The sequence below is a fragment of the Pituophis catenifer genome, unplaced genomic scaffold (assembly GCF_029215685.1).
Source record: "Pituophis catenifer annectens isolate HBS135680 unplaced genomic scaffold, rPitCat1.0.hap2 SCAF_1, whole genome shotgun sequence".
In the NCBI taxonomy this organism is placed as follows: Eukaryota; Metazoa; Chordata; class Lepidosauria; order Squamata; family Colubridae; genus Pituophis; species Pituophis catenifer.
In genome coordinates, this window is record NW_027256881.1 from 319,241,444 (window position 1) to 319,259,490 (window position 18,047).

General features: G+C 41.9%; 2 protein-coding genes across 3 annotated transcripts in view; one reads left to right on the top strand and one right to left on the bottom strand.

Annotated features, from left to right (window-relative positions):
- Positions 1-526: 526 nt before the first annotated feature.
- Positions 527-3,809, top strand: GPHB5 (glycoprotein hormone subunit beta 5). The gene is made up of 2 exons (XM_070931608.1): positions 527-730; positions 3,621-3,809. Exons 1-2 carry the CDS (start codon positions 527-529, stop codon positions 3,807-3,809), a joined length of 393 nt encoding a protein of 130 aa, XP_070787709.1.
- Positions 3,810-11,103: 7,294 nt separating this feature from the next.
- RHOJ (ras homolog family member J) overlaps positions 11,104-18,047 on the bottom strand; it is a 68,668-nt gene continuing 61,724 nt past the window's right edge. Inside the window, exons 2-5 of one of the 2 annotated variants that reach the window (XM_070931609.1) lie at positions 17,853-17,911; positions 13,614-13,778; positions 13,160-13,255; positions 11,104-11,644 (exon numbers count right to left, since the gene is read on the bottom strand). In XM_070931609.1, coding sequence (XP_070787710.1) covers positions 11,498-11,644; positions 13,160-13,255; positions 13,614-13,778; positions 17,853-17,911 — 467 coding nt within the window. In that variant the 3' untranslated portion in view covers positions 11,104-11,497. The remainder of the gene's footprint in view (positions 11,645-13,159; positions 13,256-13,613; positions 13,779-17,852; positions 17,912-18,047) is intronic. The other variant, XM_070931610.1, reaches the window with a different exon arrangement.

The following is an 18,047-nucleotide window of genomic DNA, read 5'->3' on the forward strand; positions in this document are numbered from 1 at the left end:
GTACTTGTAATAAACAAAATAACGAATCAATTATATTGACTGATCAATGAGATTGGCCCATGTAGCTGATTCATTATTTGTTTATTTTGAGTACTTTATACTCTTTAATTAATCCCTAAGGAAACTGGAGATGGTTCTGTGTTTGATATCACTAACCATAAATGAGGGCAATAAAAGGTGATCAATTAAGTGATATATATTTAAATAATGCCTGACTCCAAATGATTCTAGGAGTTTTATGTCTAAAAAAAGCTAGGACAATAAAAAGAAAAATATAGGTGTACAGGAAAAAAAAAGTTTCTAAGAAATAAAAATCTTATAGAAGCTCATCAAACTCTTCCCTCCATCCCTCCCTCAGCTGTCTGCGAACAGAGCTGCAAAATCCATGCAATTGTATGCACCTCTGGTCATCTCACCAACAAACTCCCTACAATGTCAGCAACAGGATGCAATTTTTATCCAAAGACTATGATGTAATACCTGTGAAAAAATCCTGATCTTTTTCTTTTGCTGCTTCTCTTAGAGCATGAAATGCCAAAGGATGATCCAAGCCATCTTATCTCTCTTGATTTTGGCCAGCTGCATCACTACGCTCAAGCCTTCCAACACAAACTTGCAGACATTCATTGGCTGTGCTGTGAGAGAGTTCACTTTCCTAGCCAAGAAGTCTGGGTGCAAGGGGTTGCGCATCACCACAGATGCTTGCTGGGGCCGCTGTGAGACGTGGGAGGTGAGACCAGTGGCCCATGGCTCATTGTATGGATTTTGCTCTCTTGTCCAGGTTACTAGCGGTCATGTTTTAAAGAGGCATGGGTACATTTTAGTGGCAAAGGAGATGATTTCGGTGAAGGAGATCCCAGGTCCAGCACATCTATAGTAAAGGGAATAAGAAGATGCCTGTTTGAAATGCACAGTAACTCATTCTATGCTGCCAGTACTGATGTGTATCCAGCGTTTCAGGTAGAGGTATTTACCTGTTCCCTGATCTATTCTGATAATTAAATAAATGCATAGTTTCCTGATCTGATATTAAGAAATGTCCAAAGAGTTGGGGATCCCTGACCTAGATGATGACTACATTATGCAAATTAAGGAATGCTTCCTAATTTTCCATTTTGCATAATTTGTTCTCTCTGCTAATTATGTGAGAACGCCAGGATATTGAAAACTTGCTTCCAACTTTCCCTTTCTGGTTTCTAAAAACTTCAGACAGTTTCTCACTTAGATTTCAGTAGACATTAACAGTAAACATTGGAAACATATTTGCTTTCAAAATGAAAGCCAACATTCTTGGGAACCTAAGCTGTGTGTTCAACTTTACATTTTCTCTTTGGTTCTTTCTGCACTTCCATGGAATTTTATCATGTCCATGTTGGTATAAATACAGGATTAAAGTCAAAAGATGAGGCAGATATTTTCACCCCAATGTTCTATAAATACACGGGTGCTGCTGTATGTGGTTTAGAGAGACATATACATTGTAAATATGGAAACAACTAAATGTTAGAAGGCAGAAATACGGCACAAACCTGATTTAAAATCCTGATAACACTTGTAAATTGCTTGGAAGTCTATAGTTATTCAGCCCTACACACAAATAGCCCTTTCCTTCTGAGGAAATCTCAAGGAATGTTTGTATCATACATATGAGACAGAGATGGGGAATGGGAGTAGTCGGCTCCCAACTGTCAGCATTCTAGAAAGCCCCAACTCCAATTAAAAACTCTTGAGGCAAGCATTTTCTCAAAATTCCATTTATTAGTGTAGGTATACTGGCACATTTGGGAAAACCTGAATCTGAGAGTTCCGGGTTTTCCCTCAGTAAATCAAAATCCCCAAAGCCAACCCCTCATTCATCAGTCCATCACATGATCCAATCCCCATCCGTCCCATCTCGAGACATCACTCCAACCACTCCTTCTCCAGATGCAGGATTGTCCTGACCTTGACCGAAAGGAAGAATGCTATTTTGTCTAACTACATTCCCTCTACTAAATCCCTCCTCCTACTTTCCCACACACAAGAAGGTGGCAGCATGGAAGCTTCTGGTCTAATATGGCTTCCAAAGCTGACACCAACTCACATGCTGTAGTAATCTGTTTCCATAATTCCTGAATAGGCCTTCTCCTCCAGTTATGAGGTATTGGCAATCCTACAGTATGTATCTGCCCAATACTAAATCCATTTACTAAGGCGAATGTATATAAGATTGTAACTGTCATGAATTAAAAGGGAAAAGTCAAATCAACAACAAATATTTCTGCTGAGTTTTCAGGGATTGAGAAATGTGGTCATGGAAGGTTCAACCAACATGTCTCATTGATAGATGATTCAACTGGTACTGCAAAGCTATGGGTGAAATGAAATGGGCCTGATCCACCATATAAATGAGACAGTACTGCTGCAGGGGCCCTTTGTGGCTTTTTTTGGAGCACAATTCAATGACCTTACAGATATCCAAAGCAGTGAAGTGAGGTTCTGTCCTTAATGACAATCAATTGCTTAAAAATTTCATATGACAGGCTCCCTGACACCCCACCCCCCTCATTTTTTAAGCTTTAGTGTTGTATGACAAAGCATTTCTGCAGAGTTTATGTAATGCTTTAATTACATAATTCGGAAAGCTTCTTATGACTTAAACACTTAACGGGAAACTGTCCTTTATTGTTCCATTGACAGAAAATTCCCTGGAGATTAAACTAGAGCCCCTGATTTACAAATGATATATTTCATTCCATACCCTAATAATATGTCTATTTCTAATTTTAAATTGCCTCAGAACTGTGGCAATTCTACTGTTAGGGAGCTATGGGAAGTGAAGGATTTAAATTAAAATATTGATAACTTTAGAAAAGAATATTAGTAGCTCAGAATTCAACTGGGAATCCTTGGTACTCTCTGAGTGATTGTTTTCTTGCAGATATTAACAATCTAGTCAACATCACCAGTGTTAGTAGGGAGTGGGGTTTGCTCTCATTTTATATATTAGTGGTTTGCTGTGTCAGTGTTGGTGGGAGTGATGGTTTTAGAGATTCCTTGATTACACTGTTGTTTGCTGTTAGCTTGTTTGTCTGAGATAGTGGTTTGAGGATATTTATTTTTATTTATTTATTTTATTTGTATTTCGTCAAGCATGTATTTACTAGATTGGTAGTAATTTTGGATTGTGTTAAAACATAATATTTAGCTTTTCAGCCTTTAAAACTTGGATCATGTAATCATTCAACAGGTATAGATTAATACTAGACCAACAATCAAGAAGCAAACAAAAACAAATTGCTTCCAGCAAAGGCTATCTAAATATAGTTAGCCAGATATGTTACGAACTCAAAGCCTGGTATTTGAAAGCATAACATTTCAGCCAATAGATTAATTCATTTAAAATTTTAAAAAGGTATTGAAAGCAGCCCAGCATCTTATCTTGTAATGACACTGAGTACCATGAATGAATATCTGCTTTTCAAGGAGAAGCTCCTAAATTCAGTCCTTGTCATCTCCAGTTAAATGATTGAGTAGCAAGTAACAAGAGAGATTCCTGCTTGATACATTGGAGAGTCACTAATTTAGATTAGATAATCCAGAAGAATGCTAATTTTTGTTTTTTCCTCCTTTATAAATAGAAACCCGTCCTGGATCCCCCTTATATTGAAGCCCACCACCGAGTCTGTACATACAATGAGACTAAACTGATGACAGTGAACCTGCCAAACTGTGCTGCCAATGTTGATCCTCTCTTCACGTACCCCAAAGCCATCCGCTGTGACTGCAGTGTGTGCCTTACCACAACCACAGAATGTGAGACTATCTGAATACTTCAAATGATCAAGAACACTTTCTCGGTCAAATTCTCTCCAGGTGAAAACTACAAGAGGACAACGAAAATAGATCATAGTGATGCCCATCAGGAAGGTGTAGCTGCCTAGTTCTGCAGCTTTTCTTCTGTTTGCCAGCTTTGAATAGATCTCAGTAACTTGCAATTTTCATTCCATTCCATTTCTTTTCAGCATAGTTGTACCATTAATGTCTTTTCAATTGTTGTCAGTTTTATACAGATTAGGATTTCTTTGGGATTGTTTCATCAGAAATCTACATAAACCCCAAACTATTGGGGGGGTATTTTCTATTTGCTTCCTGATATTATCCCCAGGATGTTCTAAAAGCAGTATAAATATGATTGAAATTTGCATTTGTACTTTAACATTTTCAGAGGACCAGTTAAAACTCTTTAAACATATACCAAAGGGGTATTCACACACTATATTTGATGCACGGGTGGTACATGTTTAGCCTATCAATAGCTAGATTTGCCCAACGTTCTTAATTTGACAACTGAACTAATTCATTTTGGGGATTTGTGCAATATACTGAATTATAAGCTAAACAAAAAGCAAAAATTTGTATATCAGTAGCCACAAAACTCTAACCATAATTTAAACTAACTAGGTTTAGCATGTTGTGCAGATGCAAGACATTTGAACATTGGCTGACTTGAAATACAATACATGTATGAATACAGCCATGTACTTATTTATGTGGTCTGTTCGTTAGAGTTATAATCAAGCTATGCTGATATGAAAGATAAAAGAACATGTAAATAAGACACAAGATAATCATGATTGCTCTATCATCCCCCTTCCCCATTCTTATATATTTGCAGAACTGAAACTTAATAAATTCAAGAATTCTACTTGTTGATTTTCCTATTCAAGTAAAGGGAGGTTGTGGACATAGAAGACAGGCTGGCACATGCAAGAATGAGGGAGGGAGATGATATAGTAAACACAATTATCTTGTGTCTTGTTGCATACATACATACATACATACATACATACATACATACATACATACATTAGGCTTCAGATATACATTTAGATTTACATTTAGATGAACTATTCACTGACTATGGATCTGCATACCAGAACAATTTTCAGATATACAGTAAAGGATGATTTTTTTTTTCCTACCAAAAATGTTTCTTCACTGAAAGGATCGGCACAGGGCATTGAATCTTCTACAATGCTAAAACATTAGTCATCATTCTTAATTAACAAGTGGAGGATCGGGGAGGGATTCAGGCTCATAAAAATACTGCAGCTCTTTTTGCAGAGAAAGAGCTCCTACTTTGTTCATTTAGGCTTGGATGAATAAGATTGTGACTCTGGAAAAGTATTCATTAAACCGGAAGGTAGTTGGTTATATATAATTTATCAACTAAAAACCTTACTTCTGAAAACTAAATAAAAAGTCAAGGGGTTTAATTGCCAAGAATTTATTCAATAATGGAAGAGAGAATATAATACAATCAGAACAATTAAGAAAATATATGATTTGAAATAGGTTAAAAAGAAAGGACGGGGAGAACAGAATTTTAAAAAATAACTATCTGTGAGCGAGCATCTATTCTTGGGCACTTGTTCCCTCATACAATTGTGCAACATGGTAATACTTCCTTGCCTTTTTAACTGTAGGGCCTCAACACAGATAAAGATAAAACATCTCTTGCAGACAGCTGGTCAAGGAATATAAATCCTTCCATTCCCCATATCCAGTCAGAGCTGAAGAAGCTTCTTGGATGAGAAGCGAAACGTCTTGAAAGAACAAACAAGGAAGTCCAGTTGCCTCCTGAAAAAGCACCTTTGGGACAACCATGACCTGGATGACTGAGAATCTCTATAGACACATAAAGATAAAACATAACAAAATGTGAATCTATGTTAATATAATTGATTTAATTAAAAAAAAAACTTTTAAGTTTTCAGAAAGTGGACAATTTGGGAATGAAGCCTTGTAATGGAGGCAATGAATTCTACAGCTTGAGAGTAATGCTGGAGGTAACCATTCCTGTATTCTCAGCAATCAGATCTCTGTTAGTACAGATGTCCTTAAGCAGCCTTCTTCTGCTGATCTTTGATCCTAGACAGGTTTACATCGAGATGTACAGTCCCTTAGTCTAAGCCAGGGGTGTCAAACTCGTGGCCTGTGGGCCAGATGTGTGATGTGCTGGCTCCATCCCAGCTCAGATTAGCCAAGGGGGAAAAAGTCCTGATACATCACATGATGCCACCATGACGCCATGGGTTTGACACCCCTGGTCTAAGCTGTTCATAGACTTAAAGATTAAAATCAAATTATCAATTGCAGATGGATAGTAGTTGTCAACTAGTACAGGTGTTTTAACATGAACTTATTGTATTTCTGCGTACCAGTTACCAGTTTCCATCTGCTGAGCCTTTTTGATATTCTTCTTGTCTTTCCTCATAGCAATCTAGCTGCAAAGTAACCATGCAATGAAGATACTCCTTGTCTTAGGATCACAATTGTGTCCAGAATTTCAGAAGCTAAGCAAGGTGGTTGTTAAGAGAGTCATGCCCAATCCTATGACTTTTTTCTTTTTTTTGCATAGTTGTTAAGCAAACCACTGAAGCTATTTTTGTCCCCAGGCCCTTAATCATCATAGTTGCTCTTCTTTGCACGTTCTCCAAAGTCTCAACTTCTTTTTTGCAATGTGGTGACCAAAACTGGATGCAGTATTCCAGATGTGGTTTTACTAAGGCTTTATAGAGTGGAACTAATACTTCACGTGATTTTGATTCTATGCCTCTGTTTCTACAACCAAAGATTGTATTAGTTTTTTGGCTGCTACTGCAAAATTGTAACAGTTTTGGCTTGGCAAAATTTAAGCTCTTAACCCAGGACATGTTGGGGCTACGTGACCATATCCTTAACTTCCAAGTGGCTTAAATATTCCATTATACCAATGGCTAGAATATCTTTATTGTTAACTCTAGTAACTGGTTTGCTTGAAATGAGAATAAGCTGATTTCCACTAAAAAAAATTTTTTTTGGCTGTGGTTTGAGAAGTCTTTGTAGGAGAAAAACAGTGTTAGGTCCAGAAGGACTCAGGTAGTACTTTTCTAGATAGACACAATTAATAAATGCAATTTATTAAAGGCATACAGCTCATGAAAACTTTGGTCTTTTCATAAAATGTGCTACCAGACTGTTCCTCATTTTTGAACAGCTTGTAAAGCATCTTCTTTCTCTTCCTTCACCACATTAATTAATTAGGATTCTCATCCTCCATAAGTTGTTTGTCTGAAGGGTGATTTCCCTATATTAGGTACATTTGTGGGGAGGATTGCTCAAAGCCAACATTTAAAATCAGTGCAGTATTTACAAGAACTATCCTGGGATCTAGGCCTCTAGCTCACACTGGCTTCAATTCGCTCAATTGAGCAGACCCTGCATCTGATTAACTTGAGCATCTCTTTGGTAAAGACATCATCATAATTTAGTTCCATCATCATTTTGTCAATACAGTGTGAGATGTTGTGTCAGCAGAGAAACGGGGGATCTTTTGAGTTATATCTCTTAAAAGCCATCTTGTCTGATGTCTGTTGAAACAAGTTTGCTGTTCCTTTTACACCTGTTGTTTTTAGGAGAAGATCCTCTCCCAGGAAAGGGAACTGTCAGAATGCAATCACAAGTTGGCAAGCAGAGTCCTTGTGCATCCTATCCAGCTGTTCAGCCTTTGCTTTAGTATGACAATGAACTTGGTGATCTCTTTAAGGGGGGCAGGGACTGACTTCATCTGTACAACACACTGTCTGCAGGATTTAAGAGGCTACCTTAAATCTAATCACAGTGTACATTACTATATGTTGTTTTATTTTATTTTATTTTATTTTATTTTATTTTATTTTATTTTATTTTATTTTATTTTATTTTATTTTATTTTATTTTATTTTATTATTTCATGAAATTTCCGTGCTACTTCAGCTCCTCCAAGCTTCTTCCATAAACATTTTAAAGCAAATGGTTAAATTACAGTTACAATTTAAAATAGCATGGCAGATTTAAATCAATATATTGATAGTGGAGCTTTGAAGTTTAAAGGGGAGAGAAATTCACAACACCATTAAAGGAATGTTCTACTCTAAATCCTTAAAAAGACTGATGAGGTTTCTGGAAGGAGTTAGGCTTACTGAAGCTGTTTATATTATCTCACTTGGAGTAGAAGGCTGGATTTCATGTTGTTTATGAATTTATAGATTAAGAGGAGCAAAGCTAAGCCGAGAAACAGAATGAAAACACAGTCTTGTTAGTACAATAGTTCTGCAGAATATTAAGCAGATAATTTTCTCGCCACATGATAGCTGAGATGCCAGGAACTGAATGTGCTATACAACTCAGCTCTGGTCCTTCCTCCTTTAGAGTGTGATGTAATTGATAGTAGTTTCAGGGTTGAGGAAACCTCAATTTGGGACCTCTTAGGATCCCTTAGATCAGGGGTGTCAAACACAAGACCTGAGGGCTGGATGTGTCCACAATGTGAAAATGTAAGGAGCCAGCCTGCATCGCATCGGCCTGGTGTACCCAAGGCGAAAAGGAAACATCGGACCTGCGTGGCTTCAGACCAGTCTACCCAATACAAAAAGGAAACATGCTAGCAGTTTGGGGAGTCGCGTCAAGCTGGTCACATCCATCCAGTTGGCCACGCCCATCCAGTCAGCCACGTCCACCCAGCCCCCTGAGCAATGATGAAATCCAAATTTTTTTTACTACCGGTTCTGTGGGTGTGGCTTGGTGGGCATGGTGTGGCTTGGTGGGCGTGGCTTGGTGGACATGACAAGGGAAGGATACTGTAAAATCTCCATTCCCACCTCACTCCAGGGGAAGGATACTGCAAAATCCCCATTCCTTCCCAACTCCTGGGGGAAGGATACAGTGGTGGGTTGTCCCTGGTTCGCACGGGTTCTATAGAACCGGTAGTAAAACCGGCGGGAGGCCCCACCCACCAACCCCAACATCACCAAAAGGCTTCTGTGCATGTGCAGAAGAGCGTGCACGTGTGCGAGCAAAGTGTGCGTGCACATCCCTGTTGCAAACCGGTAGTAAAGGTAAGTAGAACCCACCCCTGGAAGGATATTGCAAAATCTCCATTCCCACCCCACTCCTGGAAGGATACTGCAAAATCTCCATTCCTTCCCCACTCTGGGGCCAGCCAGAGGTAGTATTTACCGGTTCTCTGAACTGCTCAAAATTTCCTCTGCTGGTTCTCCAGAACCTGTCAGAACCTGCTGGATTTCACCCCTGGACTCATACCTAGCATGAGAGTTTCAGTCAAACAAACTTTACTAAATTAGCTAAAAAGTCCCTATTATTTATAAACACACACACAGACTCATTAAGAAACACACATACACAAATATATTTTAAAAATGTTTCTTTTAAGAATCATGTATCAATGATATAAATTGTAGAAAACATTTGCAAAGAAGGCCTTTACAACAATAAAAGCCTTTTGGTTATAATAGGTACTTCCTTGTGATTTCCTAGCTGGGTGACAATTGGAATGACAACCATTTTTCCGTACTCACAAGTAGCTTCTAAGTTATATGTTTATAGCTATTAAGCCTGATAGAAAGAACAGAAGTTGTGATTGCTTTCAATCACATAGCATCTAAACTAATGAAGCTAGCCAAACCTGGCCTCTCTCTGCAAGGGGGATCTATTCCAAATACCACCAGAGGAGGCCACAGATTGAAATCATTTTGCATCTGCATAGATTATTGCCAACTGGATTGAATCAAGAGAGGCAGAATTGGCAAAAGCAATAGGAGAAAGAGGTGAAGCTACTGAAAAAGAGAGCAGTTGAAGCCATTTTGTATATGCTTCATCCCAAAACTGAAGCAAACATTGCTTCTAATGGACTGCTGCTCCTTCTAAAAATCCTTCATTCAGAAAGCATTTTGGTACTTTCAACTAGTTTTTCCAGGTCAGGGAAAGAGGTAAGAATGGTGGTTTGTATTTGTGTGTTTGTTGATCATACATCCATGTGTGTCAGATGCATGTATCCGATTTTCTCAGGATCTTCTTATATTCTATCTCAAGCTGCCTTTTGATCTTGATTGTGCAAATTAGCATCTTTAGTAAGTGACCCCACTTGTCCTAACCTGTCTGGGCTCAGAAGTTAAACAGTTACAGGCTTAGTTAGTACTTGGATGGAAGACACCAAGAAATAATACCAGACCTATGGATCAGGGGTGAAATGCTCCCAGTTCGGACTGGTTCGGCCGAACTGGTAACAATGGCGGCCAGTGGTTCAGAGAACTGGTAGCGATGGCGGTGCGAGGCTCCGCCCACCCACCTGGTCATCATTACTTCCTGGTTTTAACAGGAAGTAACTTGTTTTTTACCCTCTGCGCATGCAGAGGGTCCGCACACACACTTCTGAACCAATTGGGAAGGTAAGTAGATTTCACCCCTGCTATGGATTATCCTAAGAGATAAAAAAAAAAAAAAATTAAAGGCATCCTAGAAGAAAACAATGGCCAATTGCTTTCTTGTCATTGTCAAGAAAATTAGTAATTAGGAACTGGATTTGAACTGAGACCATCTACACTGGTGTTTCTCAACCTTTTAGATGGCTGAACTTCACCCATTCTGGGAGCTGAAGGTTGAGGAACCTCATTTATACTGTTTAAAGGGCAGTTTGTAGTTCTTATTGTAGTTATGTATTATGCTTGAATAATAATAATAATAATAAATTCTAAGAAAAAAAGTCTAGATTTGCAGACAGGACATATGTACATTTCCCCTGGTGTTTTCTGACTTCTCAAATCCAGACAATTACTATTTTGAAATGATTTTGAAAAATGCACAATGTGAGAGCTTCAGATTTCATTTAAGAGGAGGAGAATTCTCACACGTCCAATGGCAACATGACAATGCAACCTGAGACTATTTCTTTGGGTCATGCTTCATTTATAAAAGGAAGACAAGAATAGCACATTAATGACTTTGTATTCTATGCCATCTCTCTCAAAAGCATTGCTGTGCATTCAGTTTGGAAAGATTGATCTACATGAGTCAACATGGTCGACTCTTAAAAAATGTCTAAATGCCATTTTGTGTGTTTCAAGTTTAATCATTATTGCATATTCATACCTGGATTTACTATCTGCTGTGAAAAAAATCTGTGCCGCAAACTCCACGTAGGTGTCAGGAAGGGCATCCAGATAGTAAATGCTCAGCTGCATCCACCCACCCTAACTCTATCCTGAATTAAGGGACTAGAGGGTCATAAAAAGGAAAAAAAAAAAAAAGCTGGGATTTACTAATTTCTTCCTGTGGGTTGCTAATGACAAAGCTTGTTCTTCTTGGCTCAGTGTAGGATTAGGATCCTTAGATTTTTTTTTCTTTCCAGGTGCATCAGGGATTCTGATTATATCAAGAATTTCTAAAGTTTTTTTTTTCTTGTATCTGCTGGCTACGTAGAGAGAAGTTATCAAAACATGAACTTATGTTTACAGATGCATAGTCATTAGGGAAAAAAAAAGCAAGGCATGAAAAGTCTACAAAGTTGCATTTGAGAGGAATCACAGATTAGGAGGAATCACTTTATAAAGTAGTTTTTTTTTTCTTCTGGTCACGTCCCTCTGTGTAGGATTGGATTATTAACTGGCAACAACTGGTCCACTTTGAACTCCAGGCATCATAGAACTGAACAGCAGCTGCCACACTTGGCACAAAGTTTCTTCTTCCTCTTGGGATTGAAGATTGTGAGGATTGCTTCATCAAAGACAGCTTTCAGGCCTTTCTGGGTCAAAGCCGAACACTCTAAGTAGCACTGGGCTCCAATCTTGAAGGAAAGAGAAAGAGAAAGAACGTTGACAATGAGAAGTAAAGCAGAAGAAGAGACCTTGCGGGATCAGACCGATGGCCCACTTAGTTTAGCGTCTTGTACCAAATGCCTCTGGGAACCCAGGAGCAAGCCAGGAGGGTATTAGCCCCTTTTGCTCCTAATTCCCATCAAAATGTAACTTAAGATGAATACTGGTGTTCAGTGCTGGCTCCAAATTGTATTTATGATTCTGTTTAGTTATAGCAATTTTTTTGGTTGATCTAAGAAGAGTTTTAAAGGATGTGGTAGCTCAGTGACTAAGACGCTGAGCTTGTCGATTAGAAAGGTCGGCAGTTTGGCAGTTCTAATCCCTAGCGCCGTATAATGGGGTGAGCTCCCGTTACGTGTCCCAACTTCTGCCAGCAATTCGAAAGCATGTAAAAATGCAAGTAGAAAAATAGGAACCACCTTTGGTGGGAAGGTAACAGTGTTCCATGTGCCTTTGGCATTTAGTCATGCCGGCCACATGATCACGGAGACGTCTTCGGACAGTGCTGGCTCTTTGGCTTTGAAACAGAGATGACCACTGCCCCCTAGAGTCGGGAACGACTAGCACATATGTGCGAGGGGAACCTTTACCTTTACCTTAAGAAGAGTTTACCTTAAAAAGAAAAAGATTGGAACCAAACCATTTTGTGGTCACAATAAAGGACTGACCAGACTATGAATTTTATTTAACCATGGACAATAGGGCAATACCCCTGTAGCACCCGAGAATGCAGGCAGGTACTCTAGCAACAGGAATCTCTTCTTCTCATTTGTCCTTTAGACAACCCCTCAAACATTATCCAAGGATTTTCCTGCCTCCTCCCTACCTTCTGAGGATGTCTTCTATAGAGGCCATGGCAAAACAGGAGAGTAATTCTTAAATTGCCATATACTATACAGTTAAAAATATAGGCATTGCATTTTAAGGGTCTCATAGTTTGTGGCACTGCTCCAACTGACTCATTGTTTCTGAACTGTCTCCATCAGTTCTTTCAATGGAAGAAATGTAACAAAAGTAAAATAATTAAAATGTGTGTATCTATTAAGCTGGGAATCAAGTCTAAAATAATGGCAACACGACGGGGGCTATTCACATAATTGAAATGGGTGAGAAGCCAATGCTAAAAGTAGGCAGGTTTTTTGAAATTTCCCTCCAGATGTATTGAGATAACAACCACCCAAATTCCATTGACCAAAGTCTAGGAATGCTGGAACTTATTTCTAAAAGCTACCAGTTTGGGAAAGGTTTTCTTAAGGGCCAGCATACTAAAGACTTTCAATGGTGAAAATAAATTATACTATACAATGAAAATCAAGATCCACAAAGACTCTTAGATATATCTATTGTTTTGTATTTCTTAGGGGGCAATGGTGATTGATTGAAATCTCTGGTGTGCTTAGCCCTGAGAAAAAGAGAAAGGCCTTTGGCTTAACTCTGATAATATCAATTTAGCTACTGTTACTGTTATTGAAGGAAGACAGTACCTCTTTAGCCAATTTGATGCCATGCTCATAAGTCAGGGGCTTCTCTTTCATGTATAATAACCGAGCCAAAGTTTTGGGGTCATCTCGAAGGTCGATCTAGAAATATATAAACAAACAAAAACTTAAATAGCCTTAGATCCTTGTCTCTCTAATTCTCAAACAATAAACTTCATCAGCAAAATGCTCAGAGCTATTTGGCCAACTCATAGGTGAGATGTTACTTCTTCCATACTAATTTCCATACTCATTTTCAGTACTTCTGAAATTACAGTGGACCGAAATAAGAAAAACCATCCAACCCCCTTCATTTTTGGAAGTCTTTGGATCCTTTTGTGATGAAACACAATTCATCGTAGGAAAGTTTTCCCTGCTATTCCACAACTAGTTTGTATTTCACAGAGTATCCTGATCTACAACTGATGGACATGTCCACTGTTTCCTTTTGGTCATTTACCTGTGTTCCTATCAGAACATAAGGCACTTGTGGCATGCAGACTTTCAATTCTGGAACCCATTCCTCTTGGACATTGTGATAGGAAGCAGGGTTTACCACAGAGAAACAGATCAAAAACACATCTGTGTTGGGGTAGGAGAGGGGTCTCAGTTGATTGTAGTCCTCCTGTCAGAGCAAACAAGTATACGGGATGAGACTCAGAATTGCTATTTGGTCTTGGTTGCGGGGAATTCACTTCTTATTCAAAAATGTGAAAGGAAAAGGTAGGAAGACTTCGGAATCTTTGAAGATGCTCCAAAGCTCCACAAGTTGTTCAAGAATACTACTATTATGTGGAACATAGTGTTAGAAACATTCTCTTAAATTAACCAGTAGGTGGTGCTAGTTGCCAGTGAAAATCACAAGATTGGCTTTCACATTTTCAAGTTGCTACTACCTTATTCTCAGAGGCAAACATTGAAATCAATTTTAAAAGCTAGCAGGATAAAGGAAGTCAATCCACAACATTGAGGTGGTTGTTCATAATGATATAAGAAATATAAGCCTCGTCAAAGTTTTATGCCAAGAGAAACCTGCAACATCTCTGAGATGCAGAAAACTGGATTTGCTCAAATTATTCATCATATCTGTATTGTACGTTTAGGGTGGCAATTATTTGCTTGCGCTGCGAGATGCCCCCCTCTCGCGGCGATGGCCTTCCACTCTATCAAAGGCCTACCTTAAGGACGGGCTTTGGAGCCCCGAGAGGTGGCATGTTTTAAAGCGGGGATTGAGGGGTTTTTTAATTAGGGTTTTTAATAATCTTTTAAGGGGAACTGGGAGGGCGACCAAAGGGGATGGGGGGGGTAATCCACCTAGGTCAGGGCCCAGCCTGGCACAGGGTAACGGTCTGGAGGGCGCAGGACGAGGGATTGGGGATGTCATCAGCACGGTGGATGGGAGGGGCAGATATGGCGGGAGCAGAGGACCTCATCTTGTGCCGGGGGTGCGCACTCGCTACTTGAGAGCGATTGCACGCCCCGGTCCTCAAGGCTCCCCTTGGATACTAGGTGGCTCAGATACTCAGGACCTGGGCCTCCGGCTGATGCTGTGCAACGCCAGGTCCGTGGTAAATAAGGGCCCCCTCATTTACGATCTTATTCAAGAGGGGGGAGCGGACCTAGCGGGTATTACGGAGACCTGGTTGGGCCCGGAGGGAGGGGTCCCTCTGGTTGAGATGTGTCCACCAGGCTTCAGAGCATTCCATCAGCCGAGGGCCCAGGGGAGGGGCGGGGGGGGTGGCGGTTATTATTAACGAAGGTCTGGGTCCGAGGGAGACCACTGTGCCACAGATTGCCGGGTGTGAGTCCCTCTTTGTGAGATGGGGTCATGGGGTTCAGATGGGCTTGCTGCTTACGTACCTGGCTCCCTGCCGCGTGGCAACGGCCCTGCCCGAGCTACTCGACGTGATAGCCACGGTGGCAGTTGATACACCCAGGCTTATGGTCATGGGTGATTTCAATCTGCCGTCCGTTGGTGAAACGTCAGAGATGGCTCGGGAGTTCATGGCTTCCATGACGGCCATGGACCTGACCCAGTTAGTTCATGGCCCCACTCACAGGGGGGGACACACGCTGGACCTGATTTTTGTCTCTGGCCAGTGGTTGAGTGGTCTTATTATAGGGGATATAGACATGAAACCCTTGTCATGGTCAGATCACTCACTCCTTCGTCTGGACCTTCGAACCGCTACACCCCGCCGCAGGGAGGCGGACCCAATTAGATGGATCCGCCCCAGGCGCCTGATGGATCCCGATAGGTTCCAGATGGAGCTTGGGCCAATTCCTGAAGATCTGGCACACGACTCGGCCGAGGACCTGGTAGCTGCCTGGGATCGGGCGGCTGGTGGGGCCTTGGATCGAGTCGTGCCTTTGCGGCCTCTGACCCGGTGTCGATCCCTCGCGGCTCCTTGGTTCACCGAGGAGCTGAGGGAGATGAAACGCCGGAAAAGACGCCTAGAGAGTGGTTGGAGGGCCAGTCTCGCTGAATCTGACCGAACACTGGTAAGGTCGCATATTAAGACCTACCTAGTGGCGATAAAGACGGCAAAGTTTAACTACTTTTCCGCCTCTATTGCGTCATCAGGGAATCGTCCGGCCGCCCTGTTCAGGGTAACCCGCTCCCTGCTCCATCCGGGAGCGCGGGAGGATCCCTTGGAAGGCAGGGCGGAGGATTTCGGACAATACCTGTATGACAAAATCGCTCAGATCCGGGGGGATTTGGACTCTGACTGGGTAGATCAGGGCAGGGTGACGAGGAATAGTCTTGAGAATGTTACCTGGGAGGAGTTTGATGCTGTGACTCCGGATGATGTGGACAGGATTTTGGGGAGACTTAGTGCGGCCACATGTTTACTGGACCCGTGTCCCTCCTGGTTGGTACTGGCCTCCCGGGAGGTTACACGAGGCTGGCTCCAGGGTGTTATCAACGCTTCGTTGAGTGAGGGTCACTTCCCCGCCGCTTTGAAAGAAGCGGTGGTGAGGCCTCTCCTCAAGAAGCCGTCCCTGGATCCGGCAATATTGGCCAACTATCGTCCTGTCTCCAACCTTCGCTTCCTGGCGAAGGTTGTTGAGAGTGTGGTCGCGCGACAGTTTCCACAATTCTTGGAGGAAACATCCTATCTAGATCCGTTCCAGTCTGGTTTCAGGCCTGGGCACAGCACGGAAACGGCATTGGTCGCGTTGGTTGATGATCTCTGGAGGGCTCGGGACAGGGGTTGTTCCTCTGTTCTGGTCCTGTTAGACCTCTCAGCGGCTTTTGATACCATCGACCATGGTATCATGCTGCACCGGCTGGAAGAGTTGGGGATGGGGGGCACCGTATTACGGTGGTTCTCCTCCTTTCTCTCCGACCGGTCGCAGTTCGTGTTGGCAGGTGGGCAGAGGTCGACCTCAAGGCCTCTTATATGTGGAGTGCCTCAGGGGTCGGTCCTCTCGCCCCTCCTGTTCAACATTTATGTGAAGCCGCTGGGCGAGATCATCCGTGGCTTTGGGGTGAGATACCACCAGTACGCTGATGACACCCAGCTGTACATCTCCACCCCAGGCCACCCCAACGATGCCCTTGAAGTGATGTCCCAGTGCCTGGAGGCTGTGCGGATCTGGATGGGGAGGAACAGGCTCAGGCTCAACCCTTCCAAGACTGAGTGGCTGTGGCTCCCGGCATCCCGATATAGTCAGTTGACTCCATCACTGACTATTGGGGGCGAGTCGTTGGCCCCCACAGAGAGGGCTCGCAATCTGGGAGTCCTGCTGGATAGGCAGCTGTCCTTGGAGGAACATCTGACAGCTGTAACCAGGGGGACCTTTTGTCAGGTTCGCCTGATCCGCCAGTTGCGGCCCTTTCTTGATCGGGATTCCCTGTGCACAGTCACTCATGCCCTCGTCACCTCTCGCCTTGACTACTGCAACGCTCTCTACATGGGGCTCCCCTTGAGGAGCACCCGGAGGCTCCAACTGGTCCAGAATGCAGCAGCGCGGGTAGTGACGGGAGCAGCCTGGCGCTCCCATGTAACATCGCTCCTGCGCGAGCTGCACTGGCTCCCAGTGGTCTTCCGGGTGCGCTTCAAGGTGTTGGTTATCACCTTTAAAGCGCTCCATGGCATAGGGCCTAGCTATCTTCGAGACCGCCTGCTGCCACCGACAATCTCCCATCGACCCGTGCGCTCCCACAGAGAGGGCCTCCTCGGGGTGCCATCAGCCAAACAGTGCAGGCTGGTGACCCCCAGGGGGAGGGCCTTCTCTGTGGGGGCACCTACCCTCTGGAATCAATTGCCTCCAGAGATAAGGAGAATCCAAGACCTCGGTGCCTTCCGCCGTGCCCTTAAAACCTTCCTTTTCCAGCAAGCCGGGCTGGCCTAATTTTTTTAAGTGTTTTTAAGTGTTTTGTTTATTGTTTTTAATTAATGGGGCCAAATTTATATATGTATATTTTAACTGTATTTTAATATTTGTACTTGATGTTTTTACTTGGCTGTTCACCGCCCTGAGTCCTCAGGGAGAAGGGCGGTATACAAATTCAAAATAAAATAAAAATAAAATAAATAAAATATGATGGTTTTTGTAGAATTGCATATATTTCTATTTTTGCAGAAATGTAAAATGTCTATTTCAGAATGTCATAAGGAAAGGAAAACAGCTTTGTTATTCATGACTAAAAAGCTATGGCCTGAAAACAATAAATAAACTGGAGATGTATTACCTGTCCTGCTGTGTCATAAAGTCCAAGCAAATGTTGCCTGCCTCCAACTGTCACAGTAACTGTAAAAGAAGGAGATGTAGAAGAGAAAATATGTATTATTTATTAAATTTATAAGCTGCATGACTCCCAATGACTCTAGTTATGTCACTATAGTCCAGGGGTATCCAAACTTGGCAGCTTTAAGACTTGTGGACT

What these genes read in the sequence shown, in the direction of transcription:
- GPHB5 (XM_070931608.1), top strand. Translation starts at nt 527, where the DNA reads ATGAAATGCCAAAGGATGATCCAAGCCATCTTATCTCTCTTGATTTTG. An exon ending in GCCGCTGTGAGACGTGGGAG is followed by an intron (nt 731 to 3,620) that starts GTGAGACCAGTG and finishes CTTTATAAATAG; the next exon opens with AAACCCGTCCTGGATCCCCC.